The sequence below is a fragment of the Dermacentor variabilis genome, chromosome 4 (genome assembly GCF_050947875.1).
Source record: "Dermacentor variabilis isolate Ectoservices chromosome 4, ASM5094787v1, whole genome shotgun sequence".
In the NCBI taxonomy this organism is placed as follows: domain Eukaryota; kingdom Metazoa; phylum Arthropoda; class Arachnida; order Ixodida; family Ixodidae; genus Dermacentor; species Dermacentor variabilis.
In genome coordinates, this window is record NC_134571.1 from 96912237 (window position 1) to 96931033 (window position 18797).

At 41.3% G+C, this 18797-nt stretch overlaps 1 protein-coding gene across 3 annotated transcripts; it reads left to right on the forward strand.

Moving 5' to 3' along the window:
- Nucleotides 1-40: 40 nt before the first annotated feature.
- Nucleotides 41-18504, forward strand: LOC142579552 (uncharacterized). Of its 3 annotated transcripts, XR_012827406.1 has the most exons (3): nt 41-636; nt 10611-11034; nt 17181-18504. XR_012827406.1 is itself a non-coding variant. In XM_075689888.1 (2 exons), the coding sequence occupies exons 1-2, from the start codon at nt 618-620 to the stop codon at nt 10937-10939; spliced, it is 348 nt and encodes a 115-aa protein (XP_075546003.1). In that variant the 5' UTR covers nt 41-617; the 3' UTR covers nt 10940-11717. The 3 variants fall into 3 exon arrangements, 2 of the variants coding, with proteins under 2 accessions (XP_075546003.1, XP_075546004.1); XM_075689888.1 differs by lacking the exon at nt 17181-18504 and having other exon boundaries at nt 10611-11717; XM_075689889.1 differs by lacking the exon at nt 17181-18504 and having other exon boundaries at nt 10614-11717.
- The last annotated feature ends 293 nt before the right edge of the window (nt 18505-18797 follow it).

Here is an 18797-nt window from a genome sequence, read left to right on the forward strand (position 1 = left end):
CAAATGAAATGTCACTTGAGGAGTCGTCACCGTGATGCTACATAGTGAGACAGTGCATGTGCTGTCACTAGTTGGTGCTCCATGACTACGAGTGGCACAGTGCGATTTCGGACACAGCTGGAACAAAGTACACACACAAGGACCCTTCGACTGAAATTCGATAATGACGTAAGTGGGGTTTGTATACAAATTGGCACAAGAAAAGCCAATACCCAAATTTCTGTGAGCCCTTGGTAGTTGCAGTTCATGTGCAGCAATAGCTGGGGGACGCATGTGCCTTTTCGAAATATTTAAGAGACATTAGCACTTTTAGCAGTGGTGTGTAGATCTTACCGAAATCCAACCAACATGATGTGTGTTCCTAGTTTGACAAGGTATTGAGAGCTGGGTTTACTGGATTGCCTGACCAAACAAGATGTCGTGACCAGTTTCACAAAGGTGCCCACGTTTCTCTCTGAGGATTCAATATTCCAGAGGATATTCAAATCATCACTGATGCTCTACTGTTGTGTTGTATGGTGAGCATGTGATGTGTGGTGAGCAGTTGTTTGGACCCTTGTGTGCTTCCCTGGAGAGGCACCACCCCGCATCAAGACTGTCTGACACCACCTCGCCCCATGGGGTCATGCCACCAGAGTGAGTACATTCCTTGCATCTTAAGCACTAGCATAGCTGTTCTGTGCCACGGTGCCACTTCTCACACTTGCATTCCTGCCTGCTACATAACATAGTATGTTGCTATGTGTATGGCGCTGCACTTGAAATACTTACTGATCCTAAGTGTGATATTACGCAGGCACAATCTTCACAAACTAGCTTGGAATAAACATAGTATAAAGCTGTCATTATCAATCTCAAACCACGTATCAATAAAGGTATCGACTTCCAGCACACATCTTTTGCACTAAAAAAAAAAAAAAAGTATAATACATGGCAATTTTACCAGTGTCTATAGTGTCTATTGTACTAGTCTATTATGTGCCCTTTTTCTCACTTTTAACCGAGTTCATCCTGTGTCGCAGCCATGCAGTGAAGTAGTCTGTAGACCACCCAGCGGTACATGTGGAAAGAACTGAAGATGAGCTTTAGATGCCAAAAGCCAAAGGTCAGATATGTTCAGCTGCAGCAAGAAACCAAAATATAATTAAAACCTGTCTAAGCTAGTCTGTTCACATGGAAGCTAAACGGGAAAATCTACATTGCGGAGCATGTTCACAAACCAAAGCCATAGTCAATGAACACGCAGAGTTTTTGTTGATAATCAACATTCTTCTAATATCGTTGTCTATTTTGTATACCTGACTCACTGAGCTTCTTTTGATACTGTAATCTAAAATGCTTAAAATGCTAAAACCTTTATGCCACACAATGACTGCACCCCCCTAAATATGCAGTAGTATTATATTACTAGGAACTCTGCCCATTATTTAAGTAAATATGGTAATGCTATGCTGAAGTGAGCTTGTATGCACTCATCCTTGTGCGTTCGACCGAAGATTCATTTGAATAATTGATTGTAACAAAGCAGCACAATAAAGTTCTTTTTGCTCTTTGATCATATTTTGCAAAGTGGTTGCATGTTCAAAAGAAAGAAAAACACAGACATGTAGAAGCTGCTCAAAGAAAGGATCTAAGATAAGGTGTAAAACACTGGGCAAAAAGTTTACATAGTGGAGTACTTAGTAAGCAAATACCGAGGAGATTTGTATACAGTACAAAATGCTAAGTATGTATTCTGTTACTTTCAACATACTTTCAAAATACAGGACATTGCATGAACAAAAGTCTGGGTCTTTAAAACGGGCACTTAGTCTCCTTTATCGATGGTGGAACATGTGTGCTAATTGTGCCAAATTGCACCAAGAGCAGTCTCCTGTGCTATCCTGCCCCAAAACGGCATTTTAGCAAAAAAATTGCACTGAGCCTCGGCCAAAGAAAGCGCAAAAAACAAGTCTCTGAAACTTAGTTTTGTAATATTTATCCTGATTGCCTTATTAATGTGCATGATGTTGCTCCAATAAATTTATTATAATTTCAGATAAAATTTAGACAACCTGGTTTATAGATGTAAATTCAACACTGCAGCAAAAGTACTTGTCGCTGCAGCAACTTAGCTTTTTGCTTGCAACAAGATCTACACCAAATGATGAAATGGCATTTCTACAACTGCTTTTCTCTTATTGCTTGTAATGGAGGTCTTTTGATTCTGTAGACTTCAAAAAATGTACGAGCATGGCTGAATGAGTGCGAGTGTTGGCAGGTGCATGCCTAAGAACTTTAGCTATGTATATGCAAAATGGCATTTTGTATCACACACATCTAAGGCACCTGCTTTTAAAGCCATAAGTTGAAAAGGTAAGGGTCAGCCTCTCATCTGGTACAGTCTCTTGATTCGAAACACTAGTTCTTAAGCAAGCAAAGAGTAATAATTATATTTTCTGTTTTAATTTGCCACACGAAGTTTTCAGCTACAAAGCATTCACCTTGGAGGTTGATGTATAATTGTTTTGTTTCTGAATGATCGTTTTGTGCTAGTCATCACCTGACCAAGCTGTTGTCTTTCTTTTTTTATGTTTCATTGTTTCATACGATATAAGAAGAGTAGGACCATGTTGAATTGGGCTGCTTGGTTCATTTTGTAACTTGAAGGTAACAGTGCTAAAAACAGGACCAAGGTGACAGTAGACAAGCATAGTGCAAGCACAGTGCTGCATTTTCTATTCTCTGTTTTTAGCATTATTAGCTTCAAGTTCTAAGAAATGTAGCATGTGGTGTCTTCTAATATATTGTTGGATGTTGTGTTAGCAGATGCAGTCTATACCTATTTCAGAAATAGCCAAACTGTAGCTTGCAAACCACATGCAGCTATTTTTATGTTTACATGTAGCTTGCAGTTGGCTAATCATCCTGGAAATCTTTATTTCAGTCTAAATGTATGTGCAAAATTGTGCTAACTTTTGGTTGAACAGGGAACTTAAACTTGTGCCTCTGCTGTTTTCTGAAGCTGGATGAATGTTTCTCAACCTAAGGCAAGTAGTTAAAGGGCAGCCAATGGCGTTAAGATTTGAAATTTTCATGTTTCAATAAAGATCTTAAACAAAATTGGGTACTCTTTGAATGTCTTTCGATCTGACCACCCCCGGTATTCTCCAAATATCATGCCGGCTATAAACATCCCATCTTTTCAATCAGGCTTGGCACTTTCATCGTTTCGAGCAGTTTAGTCCCTCCTTCTTTACCAACAAGTATCAGTTGATGTTGGCAACTGCCATCTTGCTGTGCATAACTATACCATACACTACATGTTTCACTAATCCTCTACGCAGCTAAATAATGTTGAATGTTCATCACTATAAATTTGCCCACATTTGTGTGATTTCTACTGCAAAGTGTGATTTCTACAGCAAAAGTAATTGTAGCCACTAATTACAAATTTTTGCTTCCCTTTATGATGTAGTCTTTGTCAGAAGTATGTAGACTAGGTTGCTTGTGACCATCAGACTGACTACAGGCTGTTTAAGTTCCTTTGAGTTCTAACTGCCACAAGAATGAAAAGAATTCCCGTACTTGCCTTCCAAATGTCTGGATTGTCGGGAGGGCCCTGAAAAATATATATGGTGAAGCCACAGCATAGCCTTCACATTTTTGCAAAAGGCTGAACACTTGAGGTAATTAGTGATTCTCATACTTTCAGCTTCATTTGACCTGATTCATAGGTTGCAGTCTGTTTATGCTTCATATCTCTATATTTCTTTAGAGCACCTATTTTTTTTTTTTAGAAAACTGATCTAATTTGCTGTTGCAGTTCATTTCATCAAATAAATTACTTTGTTTAGGTCTGTATGTTTTGCTGAAATGATCTTAAAACAATTAAGTTATGTCTTGATGGTTTAGAAGTGCTAGTTTTGAATCATGGTGAACATGCTACTGTGTAGAAAAACAAGGGAAACGTTTTTGGCCATGAAGTAGTGATACTGTGTCACCCTTTTATCGGACTTCATTCTCTTGTTTGCCTTACATGAAATATAATGAACCTTTAATACTGTATTACTCAGCAGTCTCACGTGACAACTACACTTACTGAATATTTGCACTTCTATACTGTTGTGGCAAGAGTCACAAAAAGTGGGTTTGTTGATTTTTTCTGCATAATAGCCACATCCTTCATCCTGTGTGATTAAAAGAACTCTCTTTCTTACCAATTTTTTTAAGAAATCAACAATTACAGCATACAAAGTCTAGCAGTAGTCATAGTCATATGCCAGCTTGCTTTTCACCCTGCCAGTGTGTTAGGCATCTCAGCATTCTGTACAGTAATTTCTAGTATAGTCAGTACAGGGTATTTATTATCTGAAATCAAATCAAACAGGTGCTTTGGTGGCAGTGAATCTTAAGAAAACTAGTACAACTATGGCTCAGTCTATATGGTAACTTCCTGAAGGTTACAACAAGAATCCCAAAGAAGATGTACAATGCTCAGCAACCTAAACGTGATGCTCAAGATTATGGTGGCTAGCACTTGTTGCGCCACCAGTGAGCGCTGGAGGACCAAACGCAGTCACCATGCATCACACCATGTATATCACAATGCATCAGCACAGTTTGCCTAGTGCCCACTGGTGGTGCAACAAGTGCCGGCAGCCATGCATTCCAAATGTCGTGTTTGAATTGTGTGCACTGTACATCTCACCATGTTCATCCTGATTGAACTGCCACATGGGGAACTTCACTACAGGTAACACCACATTCCTGCATAGCAAGTTTTTACTGTGTATGCACTCATTGAAGTGCTCAATGACAGTTGCATTACTTCTTATGGGTTTATGTACTTTAAACAATATACCTTCATTTGCTTCTCTTTCAGTTCTCGAAGATCTTCTTTCTGCATCCTACGTGTGATGGTTTGGCAATATCAACGACTCCAAGTTTGAATTCAAAATGAAACACGTTTTTTTATATTAGCGGACGCAAGGACTTTAGAGCAGCTTATTCATTTATTCACTATCCATGGCTATCATCATGCCCCCAATAAATCCAATGGCCATTTCAGATGCTATTGCAAAGAATGGCAGATAACCCTCTTCAGTGCAATTTACATTATTATGTGCAGTGGGATGAGCCTTGTCTTATTTAACAACGATATTACATTCTATTCACATTCAGTGTTCAATCAACTATGTACCAAGAGAATCTTAGAAATTGCCACTGACGTGAACAGAATAGTTACTGACAAGAATGAACTTTAGGAGAGTTTGCTGTTGCACTAGTCTTTAGCATGTCAAGAATGCAGCCGCAGAAGCACTTGAAGAGTGTGTGTGCATGTGCCTGCCTGACAGTTGTCACTCACTAGTCCTCTCGTTGCATGTGTGCATGCGTGTTTACATCCACCGATTACTTACAACCGAATTGTGGATCATTGCCGCTGCATAATGTATGTGTGTGTATGCACCTTCACTACTACATGCTATTGAAACTTTATACAAGCAGTATACATCACACTGCTGGATGAGGACCTCACCACTTTCAAAATGTAGTTTCCTCTACTGTGTTCCGCCAATGTGTTTTTGCATTTGTGTGGAACACTCGGTATTGAGCGCCTTCACTTTCCTGGCAGAATATTTCTATTTACATTTCCTAGCTGATTCTATGTGGTGTTGCTGCAGTTTTGTTAGTGTCTATGCTGCCTGCTACAGCTCTTTTTAGCTGTTCATTCTCGGCTGTTGTTGGATGGTTGTGCACTGGTGGGGAAGGCAATAGCTTCTCTCCATTTCTCTGTAAGGCCTGGGATAACTTTTTTTTATGAGTGCTGAAGGAAAGAGAGTGCACTCAGGCACACCTTTGTGGGAAAAGCTTCTCTTGCGTTACTTTACTGTCACCAACTGTGTAATGTTTGCATTCATGTAAAAGCACCCGTCTTCAAATATAATAAAAGGTGCTAGTAGTACTCTTGTGCAGCCTTATGGAAATGATGCAGCATCATAAAAAATTACGAGATGGTGAGCTTGTCAGCAGAACACTGCAAGACATGGCTTAGCAAACTGTCAGCTTGTAATTTGAAGAAGGTTGTCAAAAGTGTTTTTCACAGCCTTTGGGTGTACCATTCAGTGATACAGAAGTGCCATGAGTTTGTTCTAATAGCAAGCAGAGGTTGGGGATCATGGACAAGATTCCTTGTTAGTTGCAGTGAAGAGAGCCGTATGCTTTGTCTCAGTAGTTCTGTGCAGCAGGGCCTAAGCTCTGAGGCCTGCAAATGCAGCTGCTTATCTGGAAAAAATGTAGTTTGAATGTTAATGGATATTTTCCTGGCTAAATTTATATTATAAGTAGCTCTGCTTTTGCAAGTTTGTGTAGAAGCCTTTCATTCAGCTTACAAATACACTTATACCTCGGCACTTGCTTTGTTTTTAGTGAATTGTTCAACAATGTGCTACGGTACACAAAATTTAGCACCTCTATGACTCTAGCAAAAATGAGCAAATAACAAAAAAGATTGATTCAAAAATTTATGAATGTGCATTGGTCAGGAGAATTCAATATTGTTCTTAGAACCACCAAATTTATATATATATGGCCACATCACTGCAAAGGGCAACTTTCTGGGTAGCACTTCTTTCATGAACATGGTGTCCACCAAGTTCACTATGCAGTATGTATAGCCAGAAAGTGGTGGGTCGCACGAAGTGGCTGAAGCCGCTGGCATTGAGCTTGCTTGGTGCAATGCATAGAGAGCGTGGTAGCACTGCGAGCACGAACTCTGTGGTCGAAAGGACTGCTGCACTCGCTACTATCACCACTATATAGCCTTATACAAGTGGATGTCACAGCAAAAAAAAATATGGCAAGGTGCTTTCTCCTAAGAATATGACAAAGTGCAGATGGATACCTTTAGATGTGTTTGCCCTCCTGATTAGTCGAAGTGCCATAGCTTCCACAGTGCTGCATGGAACTGCTGAGATGGAGCATAGATTCAATGCTGCAGAGTTTTAGAAAAAGTTGGCAAAAATAACACACACGCACACACACGCATGCACGCACACACAAAAAAGCACACAGGGAGCGGTTAAGTGCAGCATGCGTAATGCAAAGACGTATGATTGCGGCAAGTTGTTTTTTCATACACTTTCATTGCCATTAATTTATAATTCCTTTAATTTAATTAATAAGTAATTTCCCCTCTGTTGTCCTTTGTGTTGTTGGCTTCTCATTATTAATAAAAATCAGGCCCCTCAGTTCACCCCTTTCTTCTTGTTCATTACATTGCTAGGGTCTTGAATCCAGCAACATTGATGCCTTCAGGTAGCATGTGCAGATTTATTGACCAGTTGCCTTCACCCAATAAGATCACATACTCATCATGCCTGTGGCAGAAAAGATGTTCCACATCCACCGCTTAGAATTGTGAGTGGGGGCGTTGGCTAACACACCCAAGGTTAGTTCTAGTAGTAAAACATAAATACCCAAAAAGGTGGAGGGGAAACTGGTGCCATGGTAGCTCAGTTGGTTAGAGCATCGCACACATAATGCAAAGACATGAAATCGTTCCCTATCTGCGGCAAGTTATTTTTCATCCACTTTCATTGCCATAATTTTATCATTTCTTTAATTCAATTATTAAGTACGAGTAATTTCCCCTGTGTTGTCCATAGTGTCTTTGTTCTTTTTTTTTAAATTCATTTATACATATTGCAACCCTAAAAGGGTTATCGCAGTAGTGGGGTACAAAATTTAGGGGTACCACACACACAGCAAAAGGACGTACACAAATCAAAGGTACAAGGCACCCAGCAAAGCACTAGTGAACAAAATATGAAAAAGAAACAGAATGGTCTCAATACATACATATATGCATATAAACATGGTATATAATACATGATCCTAGCAACCATGGGCATGAACCAGTCATTGCCTTAACAAAATTATCAGGTGTCAGTTTTCGTATGTTAGGGGGAAGCTGGTTCCACAATTCAATGGATCGGGGAAAAAAAGCTATATTTGAATTTCTCGGTGCAGGTGTACAGGGGTGTTATATTTAGAGGGTGAAAATTCTGTGGGTTAGGCGCTTTAGCAAACTTAATGTATTCCAAGGATGAGCAATGCTCAGAGTTAACAGTAGTGTAAAATAGCTTAAGACTTTCTACATTACGCCGCTCTACTAGCGAAGAGTTCAAGTAGGGAAGGTTAGAAGAGGGGGAGAAGTCCTTGTTGTAACACCGGTATACAAATAGAATACCCTTTTTTTTTTTTGGACGGATTCGAGTTTTTTATGTCAGATTTCAGGTATGGATTCCAAATGGCACATCCGTAATCCAAGATGAGCGGCATTATGGTTAAGTGAGCAATTTTGTTACTTTGTGGGCTCAGCGCAGAGAACGCTTTAGGTAACCTAGACGTGAGAGAGCATTAGAACAGGTTGCTTCAATATGTTTGGACCAGGATAAATCGTGTGGGAATAGAATGCCAAGATACTTATATTCAGAAACGTTTTCTAGAGGAATACCATTGAAATAATAAGGAAGGTGCAGTTGTTTAGTACGTGTCGAGAAGGACATAGAGACAGTTTTGTGAAAATTGGTGTTCATCTGCCACTTCTTACACCAAGTATGAAAGTTGGAAAAGGCTCTATTCAGTATGGCATGATCTTCATGACTGGTAATTGTGCGACAGATAACTCGATCATCTGCATAAAGACTGACTTTAGTTGGTAGCATGTTCTTTGGCTTTGGTAGCACATTGTTGGCTTCTTGTTAAACATATATACACAGAAAACACAAGGAGAGGTTAAAGGGCACCTCACCAGGCCCCATAGCAGATTTCAATTATATGCTGGAAGTTGTTAGATGTCTTCTAGGGAGCGTTCTACCACAAAATTTTTTCAAATCAGCTCATTAATAGCCGAGATAGAAATATTTCAGTATCACGAACCCATGATTTCAGGAGGTGAGCTTCACCGCAGACATAGACGCTCTCTCCACTTGCCCCGTCTAGCCTCCACAAGCGAAATTCCTTCCCTGCGTTCTTCCATACCGGAGCTCGAGGATCACGTAGCACATACGTCATGGGCCCCGCCTTCATTTTTTTTCTCCTTGCTTCTTTGCGGTGTGGTGCACTTCTGCTGATGGCGTCACGCGCGACCTCTTGTGATTGTATCGTTTCGCGCAACGCACAATTTTGCGGGCTGTGCACGAGGACACCTGACTAGCGGTATAAGTCAGTGCTACACAATTACTGAGGCAAACACAAGCGGATCACAGAGCATGATCCCGTGATGGAACACGATAGAAAATGGCATAGTTTCAGTGTCTGCGCACACAACTGCACGATGTGGGAACAAGCAGACGAAATGGAAGTGCATATCTCTTTCTGCAGTGCACAGTAAAACAAAAACATGCAGACGTTCGGTTTTTCTGTTTTATTATTTATCAAAGCTTTAGTTCCTCTATTCTAGCAATATATTACACAAATAACAGATGTTGGCTTGAATAATTTTCGAAGTAGTGTGTCACCACGAGCGACGTCACAGTGCGAACACATGTATGTAGGCGCACTAGCACGTGTACGTCATCCTTTGGCTTAGAGCACGGCGGCTACAAGGAGAAAGGAAAACGACGTTCAGTTTGAAATTTCAGATCTTTCTGCAGCATGTAGTGATGTAATACTTTGCAGGCACGATCGTTATCGCGCATTGTAAACTCTGCACTTGTCAGCTCAAAATGGCCAGACCTGGTGAGGTGCCCTTTTAAGTGTAGCATGACATGTCAGAAGAGCACTGCTCTCACAGTGGATAATTTCAGATTCATGGGCTCTAGGAAAAGCACAGAAAGGAAAGTTTCAGGGCCAGCTTTTTTGTTGCTCGCCTTTTTTTCTTTATTTTTTTCTTGTCATGTCATCAAAGTTCTTGCCATTGGTGTTCACAAAAACTTCTTGTAGAAGTACATTTCTTTGCACTCAAAGTAACTTTTATTGGTCAGGTTTATTGACGTCCATCAAATGAGATACACTGAATCAATTTCAATACAGAAAGCAACAAAAATGATGCTTTGGCAATCTCTCACCATGATCCACAGTTGTGCAGAGTCATGAATTATTATGTCTAATGAATATGATGCATGTGATGATGTAGTGCTGCTTATTTTGACTATTGGAAGGTAAATTATTTTTGCCAGTGTCATGATTGTGCACTTTTTCTCTTTTTCTTGTTTAGTGAGGTTATGAATATATTACAGACTCTCTGAAAGAAGTTGTAATGCAGCAGAACTAATAATTCCACTAAATATAACTGTATAAAGCAACACCATGACATGACTAAGTCTGCAGTCCTATGAAAGCAGGTTACTTCGCCTTGGCTTTATGCATGGTATTCTTTACTTGACCACGGTTAAGAAAGGAGCTTTATGACTGCAATAACCTTAACATTGGTGCACATACACCTGGTGAGCTGAATTATGATTTCATACATGTCATAGCAAGTTATTCGAAGAGTTTTTCAATTTAAACGAAAAGGGGTAATGGCAAACAGGTTTGCCATAAAAAATGCTTCTCTTTATTCAGGGACCTACCTTTTCTCATTAAGGTGATGCCACAGTGATCCATGTCAATCTCTTCTTGTGCAGCAGGAAAAAGGACTCGGGACTGCACAACGCAAAAAAGGCGTCAGCCATCGCCTCCAGGGCCTCCCTACTACTGTCACCATTGTGATTATGTAGCTGACAGACCATCATCTCTAGTCAGGCACCGGGTCATCCACACAGGCGAACGACCATTCCAGTGCCACATCTGCACTCGGAGCTTCTCCCAGAAGGCCCACCTCAAGTCACACATGTGCACGCACACAGGCGAGCGGCCTCTCCGCTGCTCTGTCTGTTCCATGTCCTTCGTGCACTTTGTTCAACGGAGCAGACACATGAGAAAGCATCATCGTCACCAGGATACTGCACAGTGAAGTAGTTCATTGCCGTTTTTCAAGTAGCTCTCAAGAAGGAACTTAATGACAGGCCTAAGTGTGCGTGAAAAGGTCAAGACTTCATCGTACACCAAGTAGGTGAAGTACTACCGCATGCTGTCTTTCATCATAATGCTAAAGCACCTCTCAGGACAACGAAACTTGACTGATCAAGGTGTTCTGTCATGTTGAGACGTATAATTTGTGCTACCATCAGATGTTGGATATATTGGAGTATGATGGATGTTGTGTTTAAAAACATATTCACATGTGTAAGTCCAGGCCAAGTTGCATGCAAGTGAATAGAGTGTCAGTATTCAGTACTGAGTAATGAGCCACATCCACTAATCACATTTATTTTCAAGCTGTCCTTGCATGTTCATTGTTTTTAATAATCTTGGCCATCTTTATTTTGCAACAAGTGCTGCTTGCAGTTGTTAAACCTTGCTTTATTTATCCATACCTTGCACTGTTTCTTTAAGCTTTTGTGCAGCTAGGGTATATTGAGTGGTTGTCAGCATAAATTTGCCCACGCTTGTGTGATTGCTACTGTCAGAGTTGCTGTTGCCATGAATGACAAGGGACTCTTCTTTGCTTGAGACATCCCTTTAAGTTGAAGATTGTCCTTGCAACTTCCCCTCTTATGTTCCGTAGTTTTCATATGGTTACTGCTTCACATGTTGGTGGTGTTTTTGCAGCAGCCTATCTTGTAAACGCAGACACTGGTTCCATTTCTCATGGCAATGCAATTCATTAAATAACTATGTTTTGTACAGTACACTACTGGTCATTCGACTTCGGTTAATTATTTTTTGTTTAATTCAATCCTGACCAAAGCTTCATGCCGTTGCCTGTACATTTCTACAGGCCAAGACTGTCACTCCAATCAGAAAATCAGCCCTTACCAGATATTTAGACGAGCATGCTGACCCCAATGGGGATTCCAGCTGTGATTTAAATGGCGTGAGCATGTGACTTTGCAGCACTAGAGGAAGTGCATACGTCAAACACAAATTATCTTACAAAGAAAACGCATATTTTGGCCTGCCCTCTGTATATTTTCAAGTGAAATTGGGAGATAACAATTAATGGTTATGGTATTTAACCAATTCTAATGCATACCTTTCCCCAGGAAAATGGGTTTGAATGGGGCCCATGGGTTACTTCGATATAAACATTAAACCATGTTTTTGGCATTGATATTAACTTACTGTTGATGCCATTGTCGTCCCCATGACATCACAAGATGACGATGGAGCAAGTTTTGTGCACTTTGGCAATGATGACATGCTGCTTTCATTACAAAAGCTCATTCAAAAGAGAAGTTATTGGGCATGCTAACCTAATGGCAACAGAGCATGCTCTCAGTATGTCAGAGCCTTGCCTGCGTCAAAGGGTGAAGTTTTAAAATTGTTATTCTAGGTGGTAGCCAACTTCCCATTCATCATGGTTGCAATGACTATAAAGAAATACAGAATATCAGATCCAGTAGGTGGCACGGGAGATGATGTTGTGGCCCATAGCAGTGTTAAAATCTAGCTGTTTAAGAGTGACAGTGATGGACATTGAGGGTAAATAAATTTCCATTATCTGAAGGGAAGTTTTGCAGGTTCCATCTTTTTCTGCTTGCCATAATTGCAGGCATGCCACATTTCTTATTGTGATAGTGATTATGTTGACACTCCAGGCAAGTTTTCGCCGTCACCATCGCCATTGTGGCACCTCCTCACATGCATCTCCCCCTCTAGCCTTGCCGCTCACTGCCGTGCCCTCACTTGGAGATAATTTCTGGCAGGGCCGAAAGTTGGTGGCTGCATGTACGTTGTCTTTGCGTGCACCTAATGCTGGAGGTTGTGTAATCTCAAGTTTTGGAGACAGTGAAGGGAGAGGCAGCAGAAGCATTCGCTCCCCTCAGTTCGCGTTGATCATAATAGCATTATGATGGTGTGTGCGTGCAGTCATCGAGTGAGATCAGTTCATGTTTGCTTATATTTACATGACACTATGCTTGCTAATTTAGTAAGTAAGTGAACCTTTACTGCAATTGTACGGCTGATAAAACTACGGTGCTTACATTGTGCTGTTGTGTAATAGGCATTGTTATTGCAATGAATGCTTCACCCTTCAGGCAAACTGCAGCATTTCTTCTTATAAAATAGGCTGATTGTTGGATTTGGGTGCACATTGCGTTTCTTACATTGAAACCATAAAAATTTAATGCGTGCTAGGTTTGGAGAGGCAGTAGAATCGGGTAAATGCTGCCAATAAAGTTGTGGTATGTGTTGATCTTATTTTTCTGCCTGTTTTAATTCAACCTGCCGGATATGATGAATGCTGTCAGTCACATCGAGGTTAAATTAATGGAAGTTAACTGTATATCTGTAGCTGAAACCATGTAACATTTTAGCCTGTGGGGTTCTCGCACACCCGTACTCTTGGGACAAAGGAACGACAACACAGTAGTGCACACAATCACAAGGGCATTTATTGCACCTTTCATAGATCAATGCCTGCTAGCCGAGTTGCTATCCACAAAACATGCCGATGCGCGCGCGACAAATCTAGAAGTCCGACTCACCGCGACCGGAAAGCGAGCGAATATGTTCGCCCCATGCTGGATCCCAACACCTGGTCATTCGCGTGTACGGTCACGTGGACGGTGGCGCGTTCCGAGGCGGCCATGCGAGGCGGTCTCGCAGAAGCATGGGTCGGCGGCGCGCGGGATGTCCACGCTGTTCGCCGACCCGCCGGGGAAGAGTCAGCCTGTCCTCCCCTGCGCCCCCAAGTAACCCTGCCGTGAGGCGGCGTTAGCAGCGCAACACTCGCGCCATCTCTCGCACTGCGCCCCAACCACATCGACCGCCGCGGGCATCACGCAGGCCTCGCGGCGGAGCCGATTTACAGGAGACGCGCCGTGCGGGAAAAACACATCCCCACATCCCCCCAACCTTAAATCACCACATATTCCGGCGAGACATGTCCCACGGTCTAACATCAACGCAACAGTGGCCGCGCCGAGGAAATGTCCACACGCTGTCCATAGCATGCGAGCCGACATTGTCCCTGGCTACACCGCTGGCGTCCGCCGGTCACAGCAGCAGCTTTGCGACTCGACGGCACGATCCCAGGCCAGGACTCCGGAGACGACGACGCTGTAGTCGGTACGAGCAAGCGTCGCTCGCGCCGACGCGCCCTGCTGGCAAGAGCCGCCGTAGCTCTTGCCATCGGCACCGTAGCACCATCAGCAAAGCAAACTAGCCAAAAAGACTTTGCTAGAGCAACTGCAGGATATGTGAAAGCCTGGGATTATAGGAAAGCTTCTTTCCAGGCACTTGAGACTCTAAATAATGCAGTGGGTCTTTTTGCAATGCCTTTGAGGCACACAATGTCTAGCATCCATGTGTGACTTTTTTTCTCTCACCTGATCATTGACTACGCTTTCTTCTTTTTTTCTTTTTTTCCTTTCTTTTTTTTTTTTTTTTTTTTTTTGACTATTTAGTGTACAAACCACATCTGCTTTCTCAGAATACCGCACACTTGTCCCACTTTGTAACGGCATTGAATTTTCAGGCACTGTGCCTGTAAACGTAGTAGTCCCCTGTTCCACCAAGGCCGCTAGTTGTGTTACTGGCTCACGAACAAACCGCATGGCACAGTTACCATTTGTGAACGTTGCGAATGGTACAGGCAGTTCTCCTGTCATTGACGTGGCACTTTTCTTTAGCATAGGGTCGTTGCAGTTTCTTAAAAACCCTTACAAAAATTGTGTTTTCAGTTCCTTCAAAATCCTTGAATTTTAATGTTTCCAAAAAACATCTTAAATTTTCATTTCTCAGGTACAGTTGCCAATCTGAGCAAAACATTCTCTACAAATTAAGTGGCTACCTTCATTCTTCATGTAACCAGAAAAACTTGCCAGTGCATTGCTGTGCACATCTACGCTTACGCATGACCAGTTAGCACTTTGGTGCCATCACCGAATGCGCATTAAAAGCGTTAGCGGAGGCAGCAGTTCCTGCTCCCAGTTCACATGTGACAGCTCTCAAGCACTTGACGAACTGCCTCCCTTTTGCCTAAGCAGCAAAAATTTGTAAAAGCAGGTGATAATAAAACAACAGCCTGTGACCATTTACAATTTACAGATGCTTGTATAATATTTACGCAGAATAATTTCTATTTCAGAAAAAGGTTTTGCTTGTTAGTCTCGAAATATTCAGTTAGAAGTCTTCTGATGGTTAAAGGACCCAAGGAAGGTAGTTGCTTTGACCAAGTTATACAGATACACACCTGAAGTAGGTAAAATTACCAACAGCATAGCATTTGAAAAAAATCACTGAGGTCTAAAAAAAGGCTGTAAGCTTGTATTGTTATAAGTTTACTGGTGTTTGCATGCATTGTGTCTTATGGTAAACCATCATCAATAAAGTGTTTATATATCTCTTAAATTATGTGTGATCAGGCCAAGTTTTAAAAACAATGTGTGCTATCACATTCACACCCCCCCCCCCCCATTCTCTTTCAACATTGTGTCTACAAGGTTTTACAAATTTTAATGTTTGCAAATGTGATGGGGATGGCAGCAGGTTCTGGGTGATGTTTGTTCAACACTTTGGCAGTCTTTAGAAAATTAAATTCTGTGTATAAAGTTACAGTTACAGTCTTTGTATAAAATTACTTAGCATTCAAAGCCAATGTTAGGAACCTTGTACAATTGTTGCCTGATGCCCTGAAAGAACCAAATGTTCCATATAGTTTACATTTTAAGAGAACAGGTGGCATCTTAAGGGGCATGTGCAGGTAATGCTTCAGGAGAGTCAGTTAATTGCAGATTTGCAAAATTTCCATAATCAATTGCTTGGAATCAATTGCCATTATACACAATCTTTACTATTTTACTTGGAAGACTGTGCAGGCTCGTCTACTCCTCCCGACAGAAGGCCTTATGTAACCTCCTACACAACCTACAAACTGCATTTCGGTTACTTTCAGTAAATGTTCTGTCTCTTTCTTTTTGAGGAAAGATGCAAGCATGCAGTGATACTCTGCAACATGGTGCATGCAGCTGCTAAAAGCACTACTTTGCACAGGTGCATTGAGAGCCTTAGGCAGGTCCTACCGCATGTTATTTGCTAGTTTGCCGGTGCACACAACTAACATGACGCTGTCACCACAGCTTTGCTTGCATTGTGGTGCATGAATGCCAGTCATTCGTATCACCCTTCATAACATGGTAAGAATTTTGTGGCACCTGGCAGTACAAACTGCTAAAATTGACTAACAAGTAGTCCAGTAATGTCCGTTTTATTGATGGAGGAGTTGTTTGCTTAAATATCTCTCGGCATCCTGTAAGCTTGTGTGCTTATAGGCCACTCGTCTCAATTTACCTAATTAACTTGTAAAAATTATCAGCACTGCTCACGCCCAACTGTTCTGTCTGTAGTGCCCTGTATACAGTGGGAAGAAGCGACAGGGTTGATGACCATTTTTATTTGTATAGTTGGCAGCATGGGGGGGGTGTATTCCATGTTAATGTCCACCATGTCTGTACATTTCATCGTTTTGCCGTTGAACACAAGTTCACTGGTCGTACATTAGAGTGAGGTGTTTGCATTTATATAACGGTGCACCAATGTGCATTTACTGTTTGTGATTGCACATTAAAGAGGCTCACTGAGTAGATATAACAGAGAAGACTAAGAGATATCGGGCATGCAAGGAGTCACACAACACATTGTGTGAAAGGCTCATGCTGTATTTTGTGCCTCAGCTCCTCTGATTTTTTAAAGTGTCACAAACACGGTCACGAAAATTCCAAGGAGTGCCTCATAAACACTGCCTTATGTAAGAGATGCACATATTCTCAGAGCAGTTCTTTACCCTTTTGTCTAGTTTCTCCTGGGACAGACAATAACTCCCATTGCTTTATGTACGATGGTACGATAGGCCAGTGTTCATTCATGGTACATCGTGATGCAAGCAAAATTATGGTGCGGCATCAGGCAAGGCTTTGCGAGTGCTGGCAGAGTAGTAGACAACGTGCTGCAGCTCCGATATTAGTTCTCACTGCACCTGCACAAAGTAATTCCCCGGCAGCTGCACATTCGCATGTTTTCTCTAAGAGTGGACATTTTTTTTAAATTCAGGGGCATAGTAGTGGTAATGTGTGGTGAAAGCTTAAAGTTCAGCTCCTATTTATAAACATTGCAAGTAATTTCTCAATTGTTGTTCTCTCTATTTACAGGTATGATACAAAGACAATAAAATGTATCATTGCTGTCTTTGAAGAAACAAGAGTGGCACCAAGCTAATATTCAATGTCAACTGGGGGGGGGGGGGGGGGCACGTTCCATCTGTGCATGCAAAGTTTGCTGTCTGCATGTGTGTTTCTACAACATTTTGCTAGCAATAAATCCATGTTTTCTAGGTGTGAGAGAACAAATAATGACATTGAGCTTAAATTTGCCCCATATAGGTTCCCTATGATGACTCATATATAAGTAACATTTTAGAGTGTGTGGTTTGGAAATGATTGATGCAACTGCTCAAAAGCAACAGCATAGCTGGAAATTGGGCTGCAATTATGCAAGGTTGCACAAGCCTGCTGTGTTTTTATTTTATTGCATTGGATGGACACTAGTAGCACTGGGACCTTAATTAGGCCAGATTGTGCAGAATCACATAACTATGGCACCTACAGTCTTTGTCAAAAGAAATGAGGCCAGTAGGAGCATGAGAGCTGCTGAGTTCAAAGGAATTCTAGTTTTTTGGAAAACTGCAAGAAAGACTGACTGCTGCTCATATTTCTCTTTGTTGCTTTAAGCTCTTGTCACTGCTGCTGGAGTCTGACAAAGCTTCTCCTAATAGTAATGTAGCAGTTTTGCTGTATTCAAAGTGGAAAACGAGATAGGAAATTAAGTGCCAGGAGCATCACAACTGTCTCACTCCTCACTGGACACCTGAGGATTCCCATGGCCATAAGAAAGATGTAGAGAGAGGAGAATTAATTTACAGAAAGGCAGAGAGGTCAGCTGAGAAAGATGCAGGTGAAAAGAAAAGATAGGGTAGAGGAAAGTTACAACACCACAGACGTAGAGAAAAGCAAAACACAAAGCAATACACTAGAAAAGAAATGCATGACAATACATGGAATAAACAGCTCCACTATCAACACTGACCATGCCTCATTTGATGAAGGTTATGCATGTAATTTGCCTTGATGCTGGCCTGATAAGTTTATTGTTGACGACCTTTTTCCACTCTTTCTCTGCCTTCATGTCTGTGGCTAGTAGATAAATATTTTATTGGCATCACCACTCGGTAGCATGTTTAGAATGTGTGATAGCTTTTGTAAGTAGCTGTACCTTTGTGAATTTTTCTGCATCTTTCTAACTGCTATTTTCAGTATATCTTTTTGGTGCACATAAGGTGTGGTCTTTCTCTGTTATGCTGATGTTTTTGTTGCCTCTAGATTGCGATATGTGTGCTCCTTCTTGGAGCTTTCTTTGTTGTTACCCTGTTTGAGCCTTTTCATTGTCTTTTTCCATATAAACATCCATTTACGACCATTGAGTGTTTAGTCTTCTTTAGGAACTCAGTTCATGTGACCTTATTTAAAGCACTACTTAACTTACTGTGCTCAATGAATGCATTGTTCTTTATTGTTTATATTTTTTCTTCCACTTAAAGAATTAAGTCTTGTTTGTAACAAATTTACTCTCTTTCCTTTTTTTCAGTATAGTTATCATTTTATTCTTTTGGATGCTCCAGAAGAAATTTAGTGGTGGCCTATGGAAACTTATTTATTACTGTCATAGAAGGGGGCACTATGACAGATATTCATCAGCAGTTTAAATTGTGG